Here is a 17,597-nt window from a genome sequence, read left to right as displayed (position 1 = left end):
GGGACAGGGTGGGGCCCGGCTCTGAGGATCAGCTGCTGGTGGGTGGCCGCAGCCAGATGTCAGCGGGAGGGATTTCAAAGACTAAAATTGACCCCTGAGGATGGGAGAGGAGAGAAAATGGTCAGAAGAGGTGAGAGGTTGATCAGAGGACGCTCGCTACCTCACCTCCCTCTTGAGCACTGAGCGACTTGCTCTGGCTCACCTACTCTAGGCTGGCAGCCAGAGTAGATTGCTTTCTAAAGGTCCTGTATGTCTACCTGGAAGTGGTAGAGGTGGGAGAAATTTCCATCTTTAGTTCTATAGACCCAAATCTTTGCTGGAAAAGGGTTATCATATGGGGATTAAGATTTATGCAAAAGGGTAAATTTCTGTACAGTGTAGCAAAAATTCTTTCTGAAAATATTTGCAGGTTTTTTTTTTTTAAACCTCAGATTAAGTTATTTATATTACTATTGATGGTTTTTAAAGTTGCTTATAAACTTTTTTGGTAAAACTTGACATATTTAGCCCTATTTATGTGTTCCCATTACTTTTCATATAATCTCTCACTTAATGACCAAAATATCAGAATGTTTGTAAGTTTTAAGTCCTAAACTAGGTGTGGTGGCACACTCTTGTAATCCCAGCACTTGGGAGGTTAACACAAGTTTGCAGCTACTTAGCGAGGCCTCTGCAACTCAGACCCTGTTTCAGAATAAAGAATAAAAACAAAGGGCTGGTAGTATAGCTCGGAGGTAGAATGTCTCTGGGTTCAATCTCCAGTACCACAAAAAATAAAAAATAAAAGTCCTATGTGAAGCCATGTGTGGCTTCTTGAGTCAGAGACCTTTTTGAAAGTTTTTAAGCCAGTTGTGCGGGTATATGTTTGTAATCCCAGTACTTGGGAGACTGAGACAGGAAAATGGCAGGTTTGTAGCCAGGCTCAGCTACTTAAGGCCCTCTACAACTTTGTGAGACCCTGTTTCAAAATAATAAAAAAAAAAAATAGGGCTGAGGATATGTGTAGCTCAGAGGTAGAAGGTCCCTAGAACCAAAAAAAAAAAAAAGCCTGTGTGTGCAGGGGGAGGTCAGCGAGTGGCAGTTTGATCCTCAGCGCCCTCCACCCCCCACAGGTCCCATGTGTACCTTTTTTTTGTGGTACTGAGGATGGAACCCAGGTGCATCCTATCTCCGAGCCACACCCCTAGCCCTATTTTTTGTTCTTTATTTTGAAACAGTGCCTGAGTGCAGAGGGCCTAAGTAGCTGAGGCTGGCTTCAAACCGAGATCCTCCTGTTTCAGCCTCCCAAATGCTGAGATTACAAGTGTGTGCCACACCTGGCCCATGTGTACTTTTTATTAGTAGTTTTTTGGTGGTACTGGGGGTGGAACCCAGGGGCTTTTCTACCTCCCGGGCTACATTCCCAACCTATTTCATACTTTACTTGGAAACAGGGACTCACTAAGCTGCTGAGTCTCACTAAGTAGCTGAGGCTGGCTTTGAACCTGTGCGATCCTCCTCTCTCAGCCTCCCAAGCGCGGGGATTACAAATTTGTGCCACCATGCCTGGCTTCGTGTGTACTTTATTTAATGAAGACTGTTCACTCTTCTGGGGGGTAGGCTGAGTACATTTTTTAAGCTTAGTAGATTTATTTTGGTGGAATGGGGATTGAACCTAGATGTGTTCTACTTCCAAACTACACTTCTTGCCCTTTTTATTTCGAAACAGCCAAGTTGCTGAGCTGGTCTTTTTCTTTTCTTTTTTTCCTGGGGATTGAGCCCTAGGGCGTTCTAACCTCTGAACTATATCCCCAGTTCTGTTTTACTATTATTATTAGTAGTAGTATTTGTGGTACTGGGGATGGAACCCAGGGGCATTCTACTTCCAAGCTACACCCCCTGCCCTTTTATTCTTCATTTTGAAACAGGGTCTCACTTAGTTGCAAAGGGTCTCACTAAGTAGCTGAGGCTGTCCGCAAACCACAATCCTCCTGTCTCAGCCTCCAGAATGCTGAGATTACAGTGTGAGCCACCATGATTATTTTGCAACAGGGTCTAAGTTGCAGAGGGTCTTGTTTCAAAATAAAGACTAATGTAGCACAGAGGTGGAATGCCCCTGAGTTCAATCCCAAATGCCACAAAACAAGAAAAGATAGGGCTGGGAGTATAGCTTTGAGGTAGAAAATTTCTGGGTTCAATCCTGAGTAAACTGTAATACAAAACTGGCATTCATCAGAATCACCTCAAGTGGCCCCATCACTCCTCAGCAGGCCTGGAGAGAGTATTTCTCTCTCTAGATAAAGTCCCAGGTGACTCTAAGGCTGTTGGTCTAGGGGCTCATGTAGACAATTAGTATAGTGCAGGTATATAGAAGAGAATCTAATTCAGTGATTCATTCATGCCTATCTCCACACATAGGCCAGGAGGAGGACCTTCCCTTCACTGGAACCATGATAAATTTCTGTTCAGATCCCCAATAATTGGTTTTAACTCAGTGGGACTTAAGTCAGCACTGGGTTATAGCCCAGCCCTTCAGCCGCAGTATCCATGGGGCTCTGGGCTCTCCTGAACAAGCCAAGAAATAGCCGTGAGCCCATCACTTACAGAGCCAGGGCTCAGCTTCCTAAAGCATGCTATGGTTCAACCACACCATTACAAAGTTGCTCCCTGGGCAACTCTTAAAAACGTGTTTAGAGGGCTGGTAGAGGAGGTGCTTTGTATGTAGTAGGTCCAAGCCCTTGGGTTCAATCTCCACCATCAAGAACAAAAAGCACTTTATTCCCACGCATTCATAATAGATTGGATTTTGTTTTTGATGGTACTGGGGATTGAATCCAGCCATGTTCTACCTCTAAACTACACCCTCTGCACTATTTCTTTTCAAGCAGGTTTCTGAGGTCTCTGTTATGTTGTTGAGGCCGACCTTAAACCTGGGAGTCTTCTCAGCCTCCCAAGTACTGGGATTATAGGTGTATACCACCACACCCTGCTGAATAGACCGGAGATAAAGGACAAAAATAAAAGCCTTTGAGAATGAAGAGATTAAGAAAAAGGGTTTTTTTTTTTGTGTGTGTGTGTGTGTGGGGGGGGGGCACTGCAGATAGAACCCAGCCCATTTTTAGGCTTTTTATTTTTTTGTGGTACTGGGGATGGAACTCTTTTCCAGGCTACACTCCCAGACCTATTTTATATTTTTATTTGGAAACAGGGTCTCTTAAGCCAGTGTGGCTGGCTTCGAACCTGCCCAATCCTCCTGTCTCCGCCTCCCAAGTGCAGGGTTTACAGGCGTGCACCACCACGCCCGGCTAGGCCACCATGCCTGACCCAGAAAAAGGTTTTAACACAGGCACGTTTTTAAAGTCGGGTTTTTTTGGTAGTTCTGAGCTTACTCTAGCCGCACTGCAGGCACTTTAACGGAGATACTGGGATGAGCTGAGGGGAAGGGAGAGGCGTGGAAATGACTGGGCATGTAGGACTGGGGAGAAGCAGGACTGGCAAAGCATTCCCACTGTTTACTTGCTGTGTTGATGGCACTTCCTGGTTTTACTATGGCTGCACAAAGGGATCTTTCTTCAGTCAGAGACTTTTTAAAAAGTTTTTAAGCCGAGCGTGGTAGTGCACGCTTGTAATCCCAGTACTTGAGAGGCGGAGACAGGAGGATCACAGGTTCGTGGCTGGCCTCAGCTACTCAGTGAGACCCTGCTTCAAAATAAAGAGTAAAAATAGGGCTGGGGGTGTAGCTCGGAGGTCAAAGGCCCCTGGGCTCCACCCTAGTTCCACACAGTTTTTCCTCTAAGAAACACTGGCTGTGTGTACAAACAAGACTTTGCAAAGCACTTCAAGAGCTTCACTAGACTCTTCACTAAGTACCCTTCATCTCCTCCAGCAAAGTCCGAATCTTATTCCCTAAACAGAAAAACAATGAATTTTTTGAAACCGGATAGGGTGGCGCACGCTTGTAATCCCAGCGTTTGGGAGGCTGAGACAGGAGGATTGCACACGCTCTCTTTCCAAATAAAGTATAAAATAGGTCTGGGAGTATAGCCCAGAGGTAGAAAAGCCCCTGGGTTCCACCCCCAGTACCCCCCCACATACAAGGTTTTTATAGGAATGAACGAAACGGACATTATTAAAGTGATGCTCTCTTCCTCAAAATCACTGGTTCATTGGTAGAGACGTGGTCCTGACAATATCCAGAATGCTACTGCTCTGGACAAGTTCTTAGGCCAAATCAGAAGCCAAAACAAGCATCACAAAAGCTGCTCCACCCATCCTGTGGCTCTGCAGGGAGAGGATCCTTACAGGGACCTGCTTTTAACCCTTGCTCCTGTAGATGAGAAGTAGGAGTTGCACAGGAGACCACACTGTGGCACACTGTGGCAGTAAGTTCAGAGATTGTTTCAGGGGTGACACTGGCTCTGTATGAACACGCAGGCTTTTTCAGAAGTGTGCACCGTCAAGCCATGACCAACTCCCAACTCAAAGCCTCCCTCCCTCTGTGCTAAGTACTGGGGATGGAACCCAGAGGCATTGTATGTATTTCTGAGCTACACCCCCAGCCCTACCTACTGCATTTTTTTTTTTTTTTTTAAAAACAGGGTCTCATTAAGTTATGGAGGGCCTTGCTAAGGCTAGTCTGGCGCCTGTGATCCTCCTATCTTCAAAGCTCCCCTTCTAAAAGGAAAGAAACAGGTGAGAACAACGAAAAGTTTATTTTTTAAAAAAATCTTTATGTTCCGCCCTGTACTTGGTTCCCGGATTGAGACCGGGTCTGAAGCGCTGCCACTACCTGCACGGGGTAACAGGCAGGTCCTACCTTATCTGTTGTGCACTAAGGAGATGGCAGTCCAGCTCCTGGTGATGACAAAAATGGAGACACCCAAGACCCATGTTCTAAGTCTCCTTGCAGGTTAAAGTCTTTGCCTGTCATGATTTCCCAGAACCACTGCTTTCTGAAGCGATGCTGGGGTAGCAGCAAGTGAGGCCTGAGTCCTGTGCCGACAGCCCACACTCAGCACTTGACTGAGTGTCCACGTGAGAAGCACCAGCTCTTCGGCTCTGAGACCGGAGTCTGTAGGCTTTTCTTTCCACTGCCATCCTCAACAGCTGACCTCTCCTTCCTCTGGGACTTGGGTGCCCGCAGCCACACGTTCTCCCAACCTGAGTAGACAGTCTCAGACATGGCCACTCCGGCCCTGGCAAAGGTCACGGTGGGCTCTCGGGTCTCCTCCTGGCACACAGGAGGACCCAGGGTTCTGGTGAGACGCCCAAGGCAGGGCTGCCTCCCTGTCCTAGCTCAGGGCTAGCACTGTCCCCCGGTTTGGCTGCACCAGCTCACAAGCTCTCAGTTGAGGTCCTGGCATGTGGGGCTCAGCTAGAAACAAGCTGAACAGCGTTGCTAGTTCTTCAGAGAAGTCCTGCAATAAACAGGTGAGAGACAAAGCAAACATGGAACCTGTGCAGACCGGCCTTTCTGAAGACCAGCCCCTAGCTAACCAGCGAGTAGACTGGAATACGGCTCTGATTTTCCTCCGAACGCCCTGTGCAGGGAAATGGGCGCGAAACCTCGTCTTAGGAGGTTTAAGCTACTGCAGGGAGAGTGGACTCTGATTAGAGGCCAAAGCTTTACCATCTATTGAGCAGTGTTTTGTCTTGAAATTATTAGTCCCATTTTATGGATTGAGAAGCTATTTGCCTTAAATCAAAAATATTAAGTACTAGCTGAGATTAAAATCCGTGTTATAATTTTTTTTTTTTTTTTTTTTGTGGTACTGGGAACTGACTCCAAGGGCGGTCTACCTCTAAGCTACATTTCCAGCCCTGATTTACTTTTTAGTTTGAAACAGGGTCTCACTAAGGTGCGGAGGGCCTCATAAATAGCTGAGGCTGGCTGTGAACCTGCTGCCTTCTTATCTTAGCCACCTGGGTGTTGGGGTTACGGGCATGTGTAATCCTTCTCACTGTCATCCTGCTTTCCAGCTGCCTGCCCTTTCTTAGCTCAAAGTCCCTTATACAGCCCCACTCACAACAGCCACTCAGTTTCAGGGTGGTCCTGAGGACCCCTAACAGAAGTTCCCTTTGCTTTGGCCGCATCATCAGCCCCATTTCAGGACAAATGGATGTTTTCTCCATGTAGACAAGGGATGAGGACTCCTTACCCCTGGCCACTGGGCCTCACGGAGTCTGCCCAGGCAGGCTTCTATCTCCACGAGTCCCATCAGGCCTCTCTCTACCAGCTCCCGCAGCAGGAACAGCAGCAGGTCCCACTGCAGAGCACAATGTGGAGAAAGGGTTACAGGACTGAGTGTGGGCCTGACCGTACAGTCTGAGACTGCAAAGGACAGAGCTGCTGAGAAGGGACTAGAGCCTGATACAGAGAGTGCACTTGAACGTGGAAAAGGAACAAGGAAACTAAGCAGTCCACAGGAGTCGGCGCGAGGGAGGTGAGCATCGAGACAGACTGCACCGGGCAGAGCGGCCTTCCCATCCCGTTGCCTCTGACTCGCCTCCCTCGGCCGGGTGTCTGCCAGAAGCCCAACATTTCTTGGGGTCAGCAGCAGCTGCAGCGGAACTGGCCCTTGGAAGTCGTCCTTCCACAGGGAGAGCAGCGTGTGCAGGAGCCTTCGTGCGTGCCCGCGCTCTAGCCGGTGCTGTGCCGGGGGCCCTAGCACAGGGATCTGGTCTGCAACTGCGGGAAGAGAAGAGCGCCGAGTTCTAAAACAGGAGGAAGAGACCGTTTCTAATCCTCCCTGTACGAGGCCCTGGGGTTTGATAGGAACCATACCCAAGAGGGAGGCTAACTCCACAGAGCACTTTGCCAGGTGCTGCTCAGCAGGTGAACACAGGAACTGCGGAGAAAAAAGACCAGCACCATCCTGACTACACAGGCCCTGGACCTGCGTGGCTCTACTTATCAGGTAATCAGCAGACACACAAAAGCATCCTTGTTGGAGCACAAAACACATCTCACCTGACGGCACCGCAGGGTCTGGCCCAGCTGACCCAGGAGCTGCTCCAGATGCTCTGGGGAAACCCCCTCCTCAGGGTCCCGGGGCCCCGCAGCCAGGGAGAGCACATCCTGCAGAGAGCAGGGTGAGACGGCGTGCGGGCGGGGACCAGCCAGTGCAGAGGGAGAGGGAAGTAGGGCCCTGGGACGGCACAGCGACGGGGAGAGATGTCTCTAGAGCAGAGGTTCAGGCAGGAGAAGCAACCACGTGGATAACCCAAGAAACAGGTGAAGCAGGTAAGCCGAAAACGCTATGTTGCCAAAGACATGGCACGCGACACAGAGCAGTCCTGGCCAGCCAGCCCCAGAGGCACCTGGCACTCGGGGACGCCGCTGTCAGACACAGCCTACGTATGCGCTGTCCCTCCTGTTCCTCGCTGTGCAGCTCAGGCAATGGAGAACTGCCTAATAGCAGACACCTTTCCCTCCCGCTCCCATACTGTCACTCCAAGCCCCTATTCTGTGCAAAAGCAGCCACGGATAATTCATAAACAAATGGAGATAGCTGTGTTCCAATAAACCTTTTTTTTTTTTTTGAGGTACTGAGGTGAAAAAAAAAAAAAAGATGGTTTAGTCTTACTGCCAGTAAGTAAACCTGCCTCATCTCCCACAAAGAGCATTACTGCACTGCTCTCCAGATCTTTTTCCTAGTGTACTTAGAGCCATTCACCACCTAGTCCCAGCACCATCTGTATAATTCCCATCTAGTCAAAAATTTTACATGTGTTCTTTTTCCCTTTTGGGTGATTCAGGTACCAAAGTCAGTAATGGGAAAACCAGTACAGCTCTGCCCTACCTCATCCTCTTCAGTAACAAATGAAACAAACATGCCAGACAACACAAGAGCTGCTACACAGAAATCCCGAAGCTGACGTGAGAAAGGGAAGAAACCAGGAGCAGTGCAGGGAGGGAGCGGGGAAGCCGGAGGAGTAAGGCAGCTGTGTACTTTGATCTCGGAGATGAGGTGGGAGGGGAGGGGAGCGCGGTGCTCACAGGCGCGGGAGCAGCCCCTCCGCTCCCCCCGGGCAGCCGCTTCGGGACCCTGGGCTCGAAGTGTGCGACTCACGGCCGCTTTCACCTCCCTCCTAATGAGCGCTATGAGGCAGAGAAAACAGAGACAGAGTCATGGAGTGCCTCACGCAGGCTCGCATGCAAGCCCAGGCCCCTCACACTTCCCACCTGGCTTTGCACCTCATCTCCCTCTAACTGCCCAGCACCCTACCAGCCACCTTTTCAAGCTTGGCTCAGTCACGCCCCTTCCCTAGACCTCACCTGTGATGTTGGCTGACAGCCAAGCACATGCCTTCTCTGTTGCAAGCCCCACAGCAATGTTCTCTGCACTGCTCAGAACCTGTGACAGAGGAACTGCACAGTCAGGGGACAGTGGAGGGCACACACACAAAACTACTCACCACCTAGCTCCTGGTACCCTTCCTACGTACAGCTGCCGGCGTTTCCTCTGGAAGCAAGGCCTGCACAGCCCCAGGGCTTCTCCTTTGGCAGAACCTGAAAGACAGAGGCCAGCGGGCCCTGCGTCCCCAGTCCTTGGAGCTCCGGACCGAGAGGCAGCATCTCAGGAAGCACTGTCTTGCCTTCCTGCTCCGCCCCACCTATCAGCCCTAAAGCACACGCACCATTTCGACAGCTGGACACTGCCCCGGAATGCGAGTCCACAGAGGGGAAAAGAACAGAAAAGCACAAGAGGAAAGTGGAAGAGAGGGCCCCTTACTCTCGCCCGAGGGTCAAGGCCTGGGCCCCGTGGGGGCACAGCTGCGAACACAAGCTCTCCACCAGCTGAGGTGGATCGCCCCCTTCCTGTCCCTGTGTCATCCGCTGCTCCCGGAGAAGTGACTCCGCCTGGCGCACCAGGTCTGCTACCAGCGTTGCCCTGCAGCACGGACAGAGGGTTTGGGGGAGTTGGAAGGGCTCAGTTGGAAAGGGGCTGAAAACTCAAGGAAATTGGTCAGAACTTCCTTTGGAGGATGTTAGCAATTTCAGCCTCCCCACTTCCCCAGCTGATGTTCCTCAGTTTGGCAACAGGTTAAGAATTTAAAGGAGGGCTGGGGTTGTGGCTCCGTGAAGGAGCATTTGCCTAGTGTGCATGAGGCTCTGGGTTTGGTCCCCAGCACGGGGAGTGGGGGCTAAAAGGGGGAAAATGTTAAGGGTACAGACTAAAACCCTTCACCCGCTCTTACTTGATATGTTTGACACAGTTTGATCCAATCCTTTCTGCTACAAACTCCACGGTCCTCCGCAGGGAGGGCGGCTGGTTGTGGAAAAAGGCCTGGGCCAACTGTGCCTAGGGAGGGGACAGTACCATGAGGCCACCCGCCCCACACCGAGCGGCCTCCCCTCTCCTGTCCTTACCTGCAGCCCCTGGCTGGTCTGGGTAGGCTGGGCTCCCAGGCTGGTGGTGGTGGTGGGGGTGATCTTCCTCACGAAGCCCCCGCTCCGTCCACTGCTGCCTGAAACCCACGAAGCGAGCAGCTTCCGGAGCTCTCCTGTATCAGGGAAGTCTAAGTTCTGAGTCACAGAACCCCCCTTCCCCAAGCGGCCTAGGACTGTAAGCGCTGGGGAGTCAGGACAATGGGGTGTTGTCTGGGCACCTGTGAAGGATGGGCCAACGTGTGCTCACCAATATAGGGGCAGCAGGTGTAGAGCAGCTGCTGGTCCACCACAGGCATACTGTCCTGGGGAAGAACAGGCCAGAGCTGGGGTGGGGCAGACAGGCCTCCCACCCTCCCAGAACCGTGTGGGGTCACGCCTCCTCTGGCTCGGTCTTCCCAGACAGCTCCACCCCAGCCCTTGGCGTCCCTGTGGCTCTGGCTGGACCCCAACACTCACCAAGCCATGCTCCGAAGCTGCCACATCCACTTCAAAGGCATCCACCTGACCCTCTTCCAGAAAAAATAAGTCCTCGGGGACTGTGGGAATCTGGCAAGAGAAGGAGGCAGCCCAAGCTCCACCGGGCCGTCCGACCCCAGGCCAGGCCCAGTGGCGGTCCCCTGAAGCCAAAGCCATGCCCATGATGCTCAGGACCTTCAGCTTCCGGCCCCTACCTTGCTCAGACACCAGCACCCCCCCACCACAGTAGCTACAAACACACCCCAACCCTGTAGGACCCTCGCTCTGCCCACCTGGAAGAGCCAGCCCAGGACAGCAAGCAAGAGCAGCTTGTTCAGGAAACACATCTCTCCTTCACTCTCCTGTGACAAGACCAAGCTCCTGAAAGAAAAATGAAGTGTGAGCTGCACTTGTGCCAAGGGATGGAATGGAGTAAACAAAAGCCATCACTGGGACGGTGGCTCTCAGGAACATTCCTGAAGCAAAGTGCTGCTGCACAGGCAGCCAGGGTTTCCTTGGCAGCCCTGCCTTGTCTGCATTCTCTCTTGGCTGGCCCACAGGTGACGGAAAAGGGCCAAAGGATGGGTAAACAGTCGCCTTGGACTGTCTCTCTGGGTCAAACCTTGCCCTCTTCCAAGGCTCAGCTGTGGCTGTGGAACCATTTGGAAGCATAGAGCCTGCAGAGTTCTTTGTGAACGCCTGGCCTGAGCAAGTCCGCCTCAGCCTGCCTTACTCACCGATGCAGGTGCAGCAAGAGAGTAAAGATGCTCCGGTAATAGTCCAACAAGGGGACAATGTGGTCAGCAAAGGAGAGGAACTCCACCAGCCAGGGGACGGTGAGCACCGCCCGGCGGGCCTGCAGCCCCTGCTGCAGCAGAGCGCGCACATCCAGGATTGGAGGGACCTGGGAGAGCCAGGGCTCAGTTAGTGAGCGGGCTCCCCGTGAGGGCTGAGTGATGCCCTCTAACCTGCCAGGTTTCCAGAACAGCCAAAGAAGCCAGTCAACATCCTGCCCTATCAGTCCTCCCAGCTCCCTCCTTAACCAGAACCACCCCTCATTTACCTGGCTTCTAAGGGCCAGAATGGAATCCTGAAGCTCGCGGGTGGGTGGTGGCTCAGGCCCCCGATATGGCAGGAAAGCTACAAAGCCCAGAAATTTAGCCAAGAGTCTCAGGCTAAGAAGAACCACAGCAAACTGCCTCCGTTCACCCTGCATGGAACCAAGGAAAGTAAAAGGGCTTCTCCATAAGGCGATCTGCCAAGTTTCTCACTGTCCACCTGGGCCAAGCCCGTTACCACCCACGGTCTAACCTGCCAGTCCACATCCGACTCCCCGTCTTCATCACCAGGCTCATGCTGAGGCAGGGCAAGGCCATTGAGCTCCCGGATTTTTAAGCACAGACTATCCATGAGATGCTGATTAAACTGGAAGCTGGGGGGCATGAGGGAGCAAAAACAAACAAAAAAAGGTACTGGAAGAGGCACAGGAAGAACCAGAGCCAACAGGTCATGCCCCAGACAGAAAAGGGTCCATCTCCAAGGTGACAGGGAGACAGTAAAATTACCTATGTTGAAGGAGAGAATGAAAAGTGAAATGAAGTTGGGAAGTGTGAGCAGCAGGAGCCAGAGATCACTTGGTCTCACCCTCTGCGTCTCAGGCAGAGGAAAGACAGCCAAGGACAGCCATCTGCCCTCTAGAAGGCAGACCCACCCACCTCTGCCCCTCTCCCTGCAAGCCACAGGCACCTTACCTGCTGGCACTCAGGATGAAGTCCCTGAAGAAGCCTTGACACCCTGGGAAGGTGGGGGGTGGGCAGGGCCCCCCACTGCTCTGAGGGGCCACCAACCGCTCCTGTAGCCGCCGCAGTCGCCCCAGCTTGTCAGCTCCCAGCATACTCAACACATCCGGGGCCTCACCCAAGACAGAGCTGCCAGCACCACCAGGGCTCTGACACATCTGGGACAGTGGGGAGGAGGGGGAGAAAGTAAAAACCAGAGAGTGAGAGAGAAGGACGTAACCACTACAGAGAAAGTAATGAACATTTACGAAATGCCAACTCTGGAAATGGCTTTGCACATGGCTTTTGAGGGAGGGATTATATTCTTGTTCTAAAGGTAAAGAATTAGCCAGGAGTGGTGGTGCATCCCTGTAATCCCAGTACTTAGGAGTTTGAGACAGGAGGACCACAGGTTTGAGGACAGCCTCAGCAAATAGACTCTCATCAACCTAGTGAGACCTTGTTTCAAAATAAAAATAAAAATAGCCGGGCGTGGTGGCGCACGCTTGTAATCCCCACGCTTGGGAGGCAGAGACAGGACAACCGTGCAGGTTCGAAGCCAGCCTTTCTGGCTTAAGAGACCCTGTTTCCAAATAAAAAAAATATAAAATAGGTCTGGGAGTGAAGCCCAGAGAAGGGTTCCATCCCCAGTACCACCAAAAATAAGTAAATAAATAAATTTAAAGAAAATAGACCTGGGATGTAACTAGAGTAGGATGCCCCTGAGAACACTCGCCAGTACCACACATGGGTACAAAATAAAATGTAAAGAAGTGGAAACTGCAAGGTTAAACATTTGCTAACAGTCACTAGAACTAGGACTTGAGAAAGGACCGACTACTGGGCCCATCATCTTTCTATCACAGCACAAATCAGCACAGACAAGGAGGTGACAGGCTGGGCCAGGCACACCTGGACTACTCCATTCCTTCTCCAGCCACCTGAGCTTGAACCCTCCCCAAGGACCTGGCCCACGTGCCACCCTTTAGCTGGCTGCCTATAAGACCTGCTGAGCACCACAGATGAATCTGCCATGTTGTTACCTGGAGAAGTTGCTGTTGGAAAAGCCGCACGAAGTGGCTGTGACTGCAGGCTGCGGAGAGTTGACCCATCATGGCTCTGGGGAACAAGCGGCAGGCATGGGCGTGGGGGCGAGAGGGAGAAAGAGCAGAGAGCAAGCCAACACTTGGGTCTCTCAGGGACTTGAGCAGCCCTCTGCCAGAGACCACCTGCGGAGCAGTACGGGAGAAGGCGAGAGACAGTCCCCTCAGCACCAAGATCCCTCACCAAGTAAAACTGCCACCTCGCCACGTCAAGCTCACTGAGAGCCAGTGGTGTTCATGGCCACCGCAGGACAGAGGAGAGGACACTCGTCCCACAGCCTGGTCATCTGCCTATGCAATGACCAGACTCACCCCCCTAGACGACAGAAAACAGAGGCCAGAGGAATCTAGCCAATGAGTTGGGCCAAAATGTAAGTAACCTGGATTAAGAGACTTGTACTTTCCCAAGGTTTTGCCACTATAGAACAAGTATAAGTCACTTCTGAGTGGAAGGAAATGGAGAGACAAATCCCTTCTGAGTAGAGGGCAGAGTTGTCAAAACTAGAGATAACAGAGAACAAAATGGCTTTGGGCTGGAAAGGGTGGAGGAAAGCACATCAAGCATCACTCAACTGTCACAGCAAAAAAGTGGCCAGGCTCCGCGCACCCACCTTATCCTACTGCCCAAGCCCTTCTCAAAGTCCCAGCCGGGCTCCTCGTGGCGGTCTTCCCACTCTCGCAGCACCTCATAGAACACATCCCTGGCAGACACACGAGAGTGCGCAGTCAACTGAAGCACCGCGGCGCCTCGCCTGGCCTCACCCTTGGCCCCATCCCTTAACTCCAAAGCTCTCTAGAGGAGACAGTGGTACAGACTGCAGCGGCACTCCACAGGCCCCAGGGCTTTTTCTCAAGTTATAGTCATACACCCGTGACACGGCGGTCTCAGCGCGGGGCTCGAGTCTGTGAGCACGAAGCAGAATGAAGCCCACTGGCCGTTATGGTGGCTGTCAGGAAGGGCCTAGTGGTACCGACTCACCACTTTGTTGGTGCCAAACTCCCAATTTCCATGAAAACAAATGTCTGCCTACTCCAGAGAAAATGCTGCCTCATTCCCTCCCCCAAAGTTCCCTTTTCTTTTCACCTCTGTTTTTTAAAAGTATGAAAGGCCCGGTCACTGGAGAAGTTAGCCCGATTGTCTGTTTCTGGCTGAAAGGAGACAGCCTGAGCAGAGGGCGGCACCTCCAGAGAGACCTGAAACACAGCAGTGACATTAGGAACATTATAAAGCCTGCAGGTGTCATGCTCAGAAGACTTCAGCCCTTTACCGCGCCCATGTTAGCCCACATGACACTTCGGTGTCATGAGTAGGTTACCTGAGTTTACGAAAGCTAGGAAGGGCCAGGGCCAGGCTAGGAGGCGTCTAAGCTGGGGTCACTACCTTGGCAACACTGCCCTCATAGGCAGCTCGGAGGCGGCCTTGCAGGGCTGGTGAGAAACACAGCAACCGCTCGTTCTCAGCCAGCAGCTTTACGGTCCCTTTGTCCAGGTGGGAAAGAACCCTGCAGGGATAAGAACAGAGACGATTAGGACTGGGACACAGAGCCGGGTGTGGGGCGCGCGCTTGTCATCCCCGCGTTCAGGAGGCTGAGACTGAAAGATCCTGGTTCGTGGCCAGCCTCAGCTACTTAGGCCCTTTGCAACTCAGTGAGACCGTGTTTCAAAATGAATAAAAATGTCCCTGGGTTCCACCCCCAGACCCCGCCCCCCAAAAGGAACACCTGCACACGAACACAGAGCATATGTGGAGCATGGAGCAGGTGTGTCAGCCCAGAAGTGTACGGCAAGGTCACAGGCTAAGGACCAAGACGACAGAGGCAAAAGTCAAGGGAAGGAGACCTTCTGGAGCAGGGAGCAAGGGAGCTGGCCAGGAACGTTAGGCAGAAACTCAAAAGTCAGCCAAGTCTAGCAGATCCTTTAAGGAGACAGACTCTTAGCCTTGACACAAAATCACAGGAGGCATAAGGCCCAGGGCCACTATACCTATATTAAACCAAAGCAGACATCTCAAGTGGCTAGAGAACAAGGCCCAGAAGCTTTACCCAGGGAAACTCACTGAAACTGATGCTCCAAAACCTGCACCGCAAAGAAGACGCAATCATGGATGCTCTGGAACAGTGGGCACTCCAGGGAATCTGCGAAACAAGCTCTCAGTTAAGAGCTGTCCCATCTACAGAACCCATTTCTCAAAATGAGGCTTTGCTCACTGACCTGGAGCACCTGGGCTCAGTTCAAGGTCACTGTCCTTGGCGGCTACCATCCTCCGGGCAGTAAGGAGCTGAAGGACGAAGAAAAGCTCCAGGAAGAGGTTTGGTACCAAGTTTTCTGGATATAAAAAGAAACCCCGTCATACTGGGTGCCATCCGGAGCCAAGGCTCACTGACTGACTCTCCCACACCGTAGTCCTCCCATGTCTCTACTTCAGCTCCCTGCTCTCGCTCACCAGCAATGCACGAGGAGTAGACAAGGGCTACTAGTTCCAGGCGCTGGCGGGAAGATACCCGGGCAGGGTCAGCAGGTTCTGCTGTGAGGCCTCCTGTCCGGCTGGGGAGAGGCGATCCTGATTCTGGGGTGGGACAAGCTGGAGTAGGTGACTGCTGCAGCTGTTTAGAGCTGTGAGGGATGGAAAGATGTTATGAGCAGTGATCCTGGCTTCCCAGGCGCATTCACAATAGGTCCCGCTAGAAAAGGCGTCAACAGCCCAGGAAACAAACCCAAGTCCCCAAGGGGGAGTCAATTTCAAGGAAAAGCCCTGCAGTCCCCCACAGGGAGGAAGCTGACATCCCAGAGAGCGGCAAGGCCATACCGCTCCTTCCTGAGCATCTCCCGCTCCTCTTGCAGACTTCTGCACCCTGGGGGAAGGCCAAGGCCCCAAGGGCTAGTGTCCAGGGCTGAGGGTTGGGAACTGGGGACACAGCTGATTGGGGGTGAGGTGAAGCAGGTCTTGGGCTTGGAGAGTGACCGCTCTTCGCTCACCGGAGTTGGGTTGATCCTGCGTGAAGGCTTCGTCCTGCTGAGAGTAGCCACAGGTTTTTCCTCAAATTGCTATCTTCAAATATCTCTTCCCCTACCAATGCAACAGCTGGGCCTCTTGCAAAGGCGCCCCTCACCGTGCGGGCCCTGGCGCCAACCTCCTGGCGCCCTGCACTACGCGGGCTCAGCTCCCGGCCCCCCGCGCCCCGCCGCTCACCCTGCAGGCCCGGGGCCGGCCGCGCCCACGGGCGGGAACTCCTCCAGGTCGCTGAGGTTCGGCGGGTCGGCGCCCCCCGGGCCGCGGGCCCCGCGCTCCCCGCGCTCCCCGCGCTCGCGGCCCGGCCCGGGCCCCCGCCGGCGGCCCCCGCGGCGCGCCTGGGGCTCGGCGGCCGGCGGCGCGGCGGGGAAGAGCTGGCTGCGCGGCCCGCGGCCGGCCCGCGGCCTCCCGGGCAGGGCGGGCGCGGCGCCCGCGGCCTTGGCGGGCGTGGGGGGGCCCTGCGGGAGGGCGCGGCTGCTCTGCTCCCGCAGGAAGTTCAGCAGGAACGGCACGAACTCCTTCCGCAGCGGCGCCAGCGCGCGCAGCGCGGCCGCCTCGCCGGGGCGCCCCTGCGGAGAGGCCGAGGAGGGTGGGTGGGCGGCGCGGCCCGGGCTCCGGGCCCCAGGGCGAGGGCGCGACTTACCTCGGGGCTCGGGGCGCCGCGCGCCACCCACCGCACGGCGGCTGCGGCCGACACCTCTTCCCGCAGCAGCGACTCCAAAACGGCCGCCATCCCGTCCCGGCGCTCCGAGGCCACTGCGCAGGCGCGGGCGCGCCACGGGCGGCGGGGGCGTGGCCAGCGGGCGACCGTTGGCGGGGGCGTGGCGAGCGGTGGGGCGGGGCGTGGCGAGCGGCTGGGACTACGGTCGGCGGGGGCGTGGCGAGCGGGCGCCCGTTGGCGGGGGCGTGGCGAGCGGTGGGGCGGGGCGGGGCGAGCGGCTGGGATTACGGTCGGCGGGGGCGTGGCGAGCGGGCGCCCGTTGGCGGGGGCGTGGCGAGCGGTGGGGCGGGGCGGGGCGAGCGGCTGGGACTACCGTCGGCGGGGGCGTGGCGAGCGGGCGCCCGTTGGCGGGGGCGTGGCGAGCGGTGGGGCGGGGCGGGGCGAGCGGCTGGGACTACCGTCGGCGGGGGCGTGGCGAGCGGGCGCCCGTTGGCGGCGGCGGGTGGGGCCCCGCCCAGGCCCCGCCCCCCGCCCGGGCAACTCCCAGAGCGTGGCGCGGGCACCCGGCGGGCGGGAGGCGACCTCACAGACAGTGGGGAGACCCGGGGCGCGGGTGAAGGTGAGCAGCTCCTACGCCTAAACCTGCCCTCAGCACATTTCCCTCCGAGTTGAGTTTTTTACATTCAACCCCCGCCCCAAGAAGTTAACCCAGCCTTTTTGATCTCGTCTTTCTCGAAGGCTGACTTTTGGCCTTTGGCGAGGTCAATCAAAAGATTGACCGGCTCTTAATACTCAGGCCACAACCCTGGAAAGGCCGCAGGCCACCCTGCTGCACAATCACATCAGGTCCACACCCCTCGCCTAGCTCTTCTTTATTTTGAAAATCTGAGATGCTGGGTGAGACTTTTTTTTTTTCCTTTTCTGTGAGAACCCAGGCTGAGAAAAGCAGATGGCAGCTAACTTTCCAGGTCAAACCCAAGCAGGAATCAAGCCATAACCAGTAAATGCTTCCTGAGTTCCTTTGATTTCAAGATGACAGGGGAAAGGGTAGTGGGACAGAAATCTCTCCAGGATGCTTCCCAAGTGGGAGGAAAAAGCACCCCCAGCCAGAGACAGAATGATGTATGGAAAGGGAGGGTGTGTGTGGGGGGGTACTGGGGTTCCTGGAAGCACTTCTACCTCCCGGCGACACTCCCAGACCTATTTTTACATTTTT

General features: G+C 54.3%; 1 protein-coding gene across 2 annotated transcripts; it reads right to left on the bottom strand.

Annotated features, from left to right (window-relative positions):
• Nucleotides 1–5,270: 5,270 nt before the first annotated feature.
• CDAN1 (codanin 1) lies at nucleotides 5,271–16,453 on the bottom strand (the record flags this gene model as incomplete). Of its 2 annotated transcripts, none has more annotated exons than XM_080707739.1 (28): nucleotides 5,271–5,396; nucleotides 6,138–6,245; nucleotides 6,486–6,667; nucleotides 6,764–6,827; nucleotides 6,950–7,078; nucleotides 7,932–8,080; nucleotides 8,258–8,336; nucleotides 8,428–8,491; nucleotides 8,715–8,873; nucleotides 9,181–9,284; nucleotides 9,353–9,486; nucleotides 9,621–9,675; nucleotides 9,830–9,919; nucleotides 10,123–10,210; nucleotides 10,567–10,733; nucleotides 10,893–11,039; nucleotides 11,141–11,261; nucleotides 11,581–11,786; nucleotides 12,651–12,726; nucleotides 13,322–13,411; nucleotides 13,795–13,904; nucleotides 14,092–14,212; nucleotides 14,767–14,845; nucleotides 14,922–15,035; nucleotides 15,154–15,323; nucleotides 15,517–15,723; nucleotides 15,901–16,289; nucleotides 16,364–16,453. In XM_080707739.1, the coding sequence occupies 28 exons, from the start codon at nucleotides 16,451–16,453 to the stop codon at nucleotides 5,271–5,273; spliced, it is 3,618 nt and encodes a 1,205-aa protein (XP_080563865.1). The 2 variants fall into 2 exon arrangements, with proteins under 2 accessions (XP_080563865.1, XP_080563866.1); XM_080707740.1 differs by having other exon boundaries at nucleotides 6,950–7,057; nucleotides 15,517–15,720.
• Nucleotides 16,454–17,597: the final 1,144 nt, after the last annotated feature.

This window comes from Muscardinus avellanarius (assembly GCF_963383645.1).
Source record: "Muscardinus avellanarius genome assembly, chromosome: 12".
In the NCBI taxonomy this organism is placed as follows: Eukaryota; Metazoa; Chordata; class Mammalia; order Rodentia; family Gliridae; genus Muscardinus; species Muscardinus avellanarius.
This window is presented reverse-complemented; position numbering and strand designations above follow the sequence as displayed.